Source organism: Micropterus salmoides, unplaced genomic scaffold, assembly GCF_014851395.1.
Source record: "Micropterus salmoides isolate LMB-PRFRI ecotype aquatic unplaced genomic scaffold, ASM1485139v1 Ms_hic_scaffold_12, whole genome shotgun sequence".
NCBI classification, from domain to species: domain Eukaryota; kingdom Metazoa; phylum Chordata; class Actinopteri; order Centrarchiformes; family Centrarchidae; genus Micropterus; species Micropterus salmoides.
Genome location: NW_024040263.1, coordinates 2,444,177 through 2,451,935, shown reverse-complemented (window position 1 = coordinate 2,451,935; position 7,759 = coordinate 2,444,177). Strand labels below are relative to the sequence as shown.

The 7,759-nt window shown below is 38.0% G+C and overlaps 1 protein-coding gene across 1 annotated transcript; it reads left to right on the top strand.

Annotated features, from left to right (window-relative positions):
• The first annotated feature begins 2,222 nt into the window (after positions 1-2,222).
• LOC119898802 (UDP-GalNAc:beta-1,3-N-acetylgalactosaminyltransferase 1-like) lies at positions 2,223-6,257 on the top strand. The gene is given in 4 exon segments (XM_038713042.1): positions 2,223-2,398; positions 5,286-6,011; positions 6,014-6,097; positions 6,100-6,257. Coding segments are annotated over 3 exon segments (963 nt in total). The 5' UTR covers positions 2,223-2,398; positions 5,286-5,290.
• Positions 6,258-7,759: the final 1,502 nt, after the last annotated feature.

The following is a 7,759-nucleotide window of genomic DNA, read 5'->3' as shown; positions in this document are numbered from 1 at the left end:
CAACTCCTGTGTCTGCTCTTCAGGTAGAGGTGGGGGAAATGCCGCTGAATACTAGATGTAAACAGTTAATGATGCACTACTGGGTAAATCTGCAAGGGCAGTCTGACGATCGATATCCTACAACAAAGATAATTCTCCTATGTTGGGAGAGAGAAAGGGCCAAACGAGGGTGTTTTGCATGGAAATGTGGAGACATGACATTAAGTCAAGTCACCACTCTGGATGTTTCCTTCAGTGTCAGTTGACTTATATTTTTGGGGAAAAATGCAGCATCAAAAAGGTTGTGGAAATATTGTATTGGTTGAAGATGGGTTACAAACACTATATCAAACATTTGTCCAGATATATACAGATGGATCCAAGGATCCTATTACAGGCAGAACAGGTTTTGCTTTCAGTATTCCTGCCTTACACGTTTCTGTTAAAAGAAGGACATCAGATCATTTATCCGTATATACAGTCGAGATGTTGGCAGTTGTAACAGCATTACAGCGGATAGAAGAATTACAAATTAAAAAAGTTATTCTTTGTACAGACTCCTGCTCTGCATTAATGTCACTGCAGTCATTTACATCTCACAGCAGGCAAGACATGGTTATTGAGATTTATGAAACGTTGTACAGAATTAAAAAATGAACATGCTGATAACATTTATGTGGACCCCAGCTCACAGAGGGATTAAGGGAAATGAAGGTGTGGATGCATTAGCAGAACAGGCTCTGAAACATGAGGAGATCTTGTGCGTACCACTCAGTAAATCTGAAGCCAAAGGAAAGATCAAAAGAAACATCGTTAAGGAGTGGCAGAACAGTTGGGACACAGGAAATGCAGGGCGACATCTCTGTACACTACAGCAGGATGTGGGCACAGGAAGGACAGCCAGAAGAATCGATAAAGAGGAGAATATCTTGACAAGGCTGAGGGTAGGGCATACTAGACTTAATAAAACATTGCATTTAATAAACACGCACCCTTCAGGATTATGTGAACACTGTCAAATAGAGGAATCAGTAGAACATGTAATTCTTCACTGTCAAAAATTCTCTCGGGAACGAGAAACATTAAAGAGGGAAATCAGAAAGCTTGGACAGGAAGAATTGAGTCTAAAAGATGTATTTGACATTGAGGTAGGGAAACTATTTCATTATTTGAAACTGGATTGATCAATAGATTTTAGTGAACAGTGAAATAACTCTTTCTTTATGGTTTTGTTTTGCTTTGTTGTGTTTTGTTATGTTTATTTATTTATCTATCAAGGGATAGAAACTCTGGTCCCCACTCCAACATAGTAGGTGGCTGTAATCAGGGACGTGCACAGGGGGGTTGCTCTGGTTGCCCGGGCAACTGCCCGTTTGCCTTTCCTGACTCAAGTTGCCCTTCCGACTCGCCCTTCCGAGAAAAAAAAATAAAATAAAAAATAATCGCGATCGCAAAGCCTCATTCACTTCCATTCGGGCACCGAAAGTGAAAGTCAGTAGGGGAAGGGCAAACTCTGTTTAAGTGGCTGCACTGCTGCAGCGCTGCCTGCACGTCAGTCGATTCTGTTCCCTACCGGAATTCCTGTTTCCTTCCTTTATGCAATCATACTACAACAAATCATGCGTAGTTTTGCCCAGTTACCATACGTGATACGTACCAACAGAAGTGAATACGAGCTAGAAGCGCAACTGAATGTACGGGAAGCCAAAAGGTTAAAAAAGGATTGTATTTTTTTCCGAAATCTAAGCGTTTTTTTATTTAATATTTTATTAGAAGCGAGTTTTCCCCATCTGTCAATTCAATCTAGATTATTTATTTTCAAATAAAAAAAAAAAGGAAAAAAAATAAAAATAATAATGATTAAAAAAAACAATAAACAATAATATAAGGAACTCTTTTTCATGACTCGAGTCATGTTTTTCTGTTTTGTTATTAATAGTAGTTTAGGTTATTGAGTGCTGTATTTAAGTGTTTTTACTTTTTGTATATTTTTTAATAAAAAATGTTTTTTTCTCAGTCCTTCATATAGCCCATGTTTTTTTGTTTTTTTTTTTGTTTTTTTTGGGGGGGGGTGCCTTTTTTCAGGTCAGAGCAACTGCCCTTCAAAATTCCTGTGCACGTCCCTGGCTGTAATGCACCTTAACGCTGGGTGCCACCCGCCATTAAACGGAACGACGAAGAAGAAGAAGCAGCAGCGAAGTGAGGGTGTGGTTAATGTGAGCGGTGTCCAGTCTCAGGTAAAGATAAGCTGTGTAATGGCTGGTGGTTCTGGTGGTCTGTGAGATCTATTCGAGATCATAACTACGCCACGGTCCCTGGTCTCCCGTGAGTTTTACAGCACAAGAGGAAAGACTGCGGAGACAGCTAGGGTGCGTTTTTAGAAAAGGACTACAAAAGGACTACAAAAGGACTACAACAGGTAACGTCAAGTTTAGGGTAACAGGAAAAAATGGTAACCAAGTTTAGCTGTGTTTGTGAGTGCAGCTCAACGGTGGTGCAACTGTAACGTTAGACCCAAGGTGACTCCAGCAATCCGGTACGTTAACGTTAATTCGGTCAAGAAAAGTCAGAATTGATTTAATCCAGCAGACGGTTGACTCTTCAAAGATTTAACCTAAGCATCCGCTAGCAGCTTTGGGGCTTTGGGCTTAATGTTAGACTTTTGCGTTGCTTTTGCATGTTGTAATGTAACGTTAATTCCAAAACTTATGCAACAATATTTCCCAGATGAGAAATTATTTTACAATGGGCCTATGTTAGGCCCATTGTGTTAGGCCCATTGTAAAATTTGATATCACAATACAGGGTGTCCGCGGGGTCTTAAAAGGTGATAAATCAATTTTGCGACAATTAAGGCTATTAAAAAGTCTTAATCGCCATATAACAAGGTATTACATTTTGAAGATTTTTTTTTTCAATGTGAAAATCTTGTTTGTCCAAAAGTTTGTTTGCTAAAAGTGTAGATGAACGTATTTATGTATTCATTTACTTCAGTTTCAGTGTTGGCAGAGCTGATATACTGATTAACCATTTCTTTAAGCGGATTTTAAATTAGCTTGTATGGATCCAGTTCTGATAAAGCGGTTAGGATCGAGTTTCATTCTGACGCAGCTTTAAACCGAAAATGCAGACTGACTGAAATTACTTTTTCTTAACGGGATAATACAACAATCAATCAATATGCTCCAGGATCACATGAATCAACACCTATCAAACGTCCTATCAAAACGTGTCACCTTATACAAAACCATAGCCTATAGCTACCGTGCTTGGTAAATAAAGGAATTGCCTAATGTTCGCAGTGGCCAAATGGTTTTGTGTGTCCTTTACCCTGTGTCTTTATTCTATTCCTGGCTTTCCACCTGACCTGTATGTGATCCTGACATCTAAAGCTCATCTAAATTCCATTTCTCTTTAACTTTCCATTTGTGTCCATGTCCTTAGCAATTATTAAACCTTCCCCGTATAAATTAAGTAATCTCCTTGTGAAGTGTTTAATTATTTTTAAACGCTTTAAGGTTAAAATGTCCACCTTAGCTGGCTTTCCCTAAAATTAACTTTTGGCCAATTAAGTCAGCTCTGACAATTTTATTCCTTGGTAAGTTTTAAGGTTAACATAGAATGCCTTGCGAAAGTATTCGGCCCCCTTGAACTTTTAGACCTTTTGCCACATTTCAGGCTGAAAACAAAAAGATATAAAACTGTAATTATTTGTGAAGAATCAACAACAAGTGGGACACAATTATGAAGTGGAACAAAATTTATTGGATATTTCAAACCTTTTTAACAAATAAAAAACTGAAAAATTGGGCGTGCAAAATTATTCAGCCCCCTTAAGTTACACTTTTTGCTGCGATTACAGCTGTAAGTCGCTTGGGGTACGTCTCTATCAGCACATCTACCAGACTGCGAAACAACACATAAATGCACTGATTACATATTGTTCTCAATTAGTTTTTATCACCATTTAATGACTGCTTTTATTAGTCTAAGTAGAAATCAACCGCAAATTTAGGAAATGTGGGTCCTGTGGGTCATATTAGAGGGATGGAACGGTTGGAGGGCTCAGAAACCTTATTTCAAGTCAGTGACATGCATTTTTGACATTAGGCAATCTGAAGAGTTTTAGAGAATTTAATCAATGTGTGAAAGAGCCATATAATTAGAGCTGAAACAACTAGTTGATTAATCAGTTAGTCTAGTTGAAATTAATCTGCAATAAACTTTATAATTGATAAATCAACACTTGGTTAAATCAAGCAAAAATGGGTTTTGGACACTTTTTTAGTCAGACAAACCAAGACATTTTAAGACATGAAGGCTCACTATCCTCAATGATTTAATTTTCTGTAATGATAATCATATAACTGATTCTTCAAACGTTTCAACAAAAATGGAACATTTTAAACGTTAAAGCATGTGTAACGTGATGTAAATCGGCTTAGCTGGACACCACTAAAACTCTAAAATCAACCGTTTGTGTTACTGTTCTGCATTATTTGGTCAGACTTAGTACTCTCACTAACTAGACACGTGGCACAGCCAAAGTGAGATACCAAACACATTAAAATATTTATATCCTTTTCTCTGAAAGAAGACACATTTTAGCAGTCTCTAGACTCTTTGAAACCCACTGGTTGGCCAAGTCCAGAAATAATACTTGGTAATAATGGTTCTACATATGACTACATATACTGATTTATTGGCAAGATTCAATACACTTGAGAATGTGTACCCACTTTTTGGTCCACTACTCAACTGTCAAAGCATGCCCTTATTGAATTTTGATTTAATGAAAAAAGGTGATTTGGTGCAAACAATTAGATTTACATGTGCAGGATATGGCTTAATACATTGTTGGTATCAACTGAAATGTGCAGCACTCAGTGTTGTATTGAAACTTTGCTTTTATGTTCAAAGTTCTCATAAATGTGTTTGTGGTTAGACAACATTTGAGAAATTCAGCAACGTCTTTTGTTAATTGCAAAAAGGGGTATAGTAGAAAAGATGTATTTCATTATAGAAAAAGATATTGTTGGTATCAGTATCCAAACATGGTATCACATTAGAACTAGTATCAAAACATTTCAATGATGCTGATAAGCATGACATTCATATTGAGGGACACGGTTTTGTTATTTTTTTTTTATTTTTTTTTTACAGCTTTTGTAATTGAAATTTTAAGCATTAAATTGTGTTTTTATTTTTCTCAAATGTGGTATTGTGTGTTACTGTTTTATCTAAATTATATTTGCTAAGACAAGTGCTACCATTTTATGATAATGTGAGTCTCTTTTCTTTTGTAGTTATAATGAATACTGGAAGGAAATACTTAAAACAGAAATTACTCTGCATCCTGGGAGCAGTGACGATCCTCCTCATCTATCTCAGCAGCTGGAGTTGTCTGGGTCTAAAAACAGCACTGTCATGGGACGATTGTGGGCCTTATGTGGCCTATCCACAAAACTACAAGTTCATCATGGATGACACACCCACGTGTAAGACCAGGAGTCCTTTCCTGGTCCTGATGGTTCCGGTTGCACCCAGTGACGTGGCATCTCGGGAGGCTATCCGGAAGACATGGGGAAATGAGAAACTGGTTCTGGGTCAGCTTATCGAGACTGTCTTCATACTTGGCCTGCCTGGAGGAGCTGATGCTGAGCAGCAGCAGGAGAATGTCAAACAGGAGAACCTGCTGCACCATGACCTGATCCAGAGTAACTTCCAGGACAGCTACCGCAATCTGACCATCAAGACTATGATGATGCTGCAGTGGCTGGCTGTGCGCTGTGTAAAGGCTTCCTATGTCATGAAGATTGACACAGATATGTTCCTCCATGTCCAGAATTTGGTTAAACTGTTGCTGGATCCCAGCGTGGCCAAACAAAACTACATAACAGGTTTGGTGTGGTGGCACAGCCCGGTTTTAAGAAACCCATTCAACAAGTTCTACATGCCGAGATACGTGATTGCGGAGTCAGAGTACCCTCCATATCCTCTGGGCATGTCCTACATCATGTCCATGGACTGCCTGGAAAGATCCTAGGAATCTCTTCTCAGATTAAACCTGTTTATATTGAAGACGTCTATCTGGGTATGTGCCTAAAACTTCTGGGCATTTCCCCCACCGACCCCCTGAAAATACAATGTTTATTGTCACACCCAGTCATCCTCTGAGCGACTGCAGCCTTTCAAAAGTGATTGCTATAACAACAACAAGCATCCCGCAGATGATGCGTTACTGGGAGAGGAGCAAACAGCCAGATGCTAAATGCTGACTTCATCAGGTTGACTGAAATTAGACCTGTTTAGTGGTAAGATGACCCTTTTTGTGTATATTTAAAATAAACTAAAATGGAGCACATTTATTATGTGTTTACAGACAACATGGAAGCACCTTGCTTTTTGGTTGGAAAGAAAAGACAAAACAGATTTAAGGATTAACATCCACCTTGTATCAAATGTACTTCTCAGCCAGCTGAACTACACAGACTTTCTGAGCTGTATCAGCTCTCAGAGATGAGAACATCTGCTGGCCACAGAACCAGAGTGTTAGAACCTGACTTGTCCAAAAGAGTTGTTTAGTTAAAAACATCTGTTGTAGCCTCATTTTGATATACGAAATTCCATATTCCTCAGTGTTCAAAAGATATTGTGCTCTTCACTCAGTTGCTGATCAAGCCCCTGTACAGTTGTAGTTGGTCACTGTTCCAGAAGAGGGCAGTCTAACATCAGCTTAAACCCACTGCATCAAATCCTCAGGATTTCTCAGGCTAAATTACCATTCATTTTTTTTTTTTTTTTTACTATTCAGCAGATTATCTTTCAAAATTGATCAACAAAGCCCTTCTCATGACTGTTTACTTGATAAGAGCAATTACGGTAAAGCTTTTCTTCTGTTACCTGAACTTGCTGCTACAGTATTTTCAATTTCATCATAGTCTGATATAGCATGGCAATTTAGGGAAACAGGCTACCAAACAGTGCTGTGGGAACAAAAAGAAAAATAATCTCATGAAGCTGCAGTGGCAAAGTACCACCAAACAGATTAAAATAAATAAATAATTTATAATTGTCTGATTAAACACAAATTATTTTAAGGAGGGCACACTGTGATGTGACCTGGCCATGAACTAGACATTCAGCTGGCTATGGCGTAAAATTAGGAGGGGTGTCGGCAAATGACTGAAGTTGATTGTTCTGAACTTGTCACAAATGTCACTGTAAACGTGTGCACACTGAATTAAATGTGAAAAGGAATAAACAACCCTTTGGTGATACTGCAGTTTTGTTGGTAATTTTTTGACATAAGGCTATTTACAGAAAACCTGAGCTGAAGAAACCTCTCGGTTTCTTCAGCCAACCAGCTGTCCTGGATTTTATCCCACCTTGCACAACTATGACCTGGATGAATCTTCCGGTATTTTCAGAAAAGCTTTATGTTGTACTTTGTTGTACAGTATTTTTCGTTGTGTGTCGTATGTCAGTAAGGTCGACAAAGTCAATTTAAGGTTTTTAAATCAAAGCTTGAGACCTACTTATTCCCTGCTGCCTATGAGTCCTAAATCTTTCTTTATCTTTGATGTCTTTGTATAGTGGTATTTACTTTTCAGTGTTTCAATTTAAATTTTATTATACTGTTTGTATTTTAATTGTATTGTTTTTATAAAGCACTTTGATTGAAAGCGCATAAACAACCATAAATGAATGTATTAATTTTATAAATGCAAATACTTGGTGTCCTTCATGGGTGAAACTCATAAGCAGATAGCATGAAATG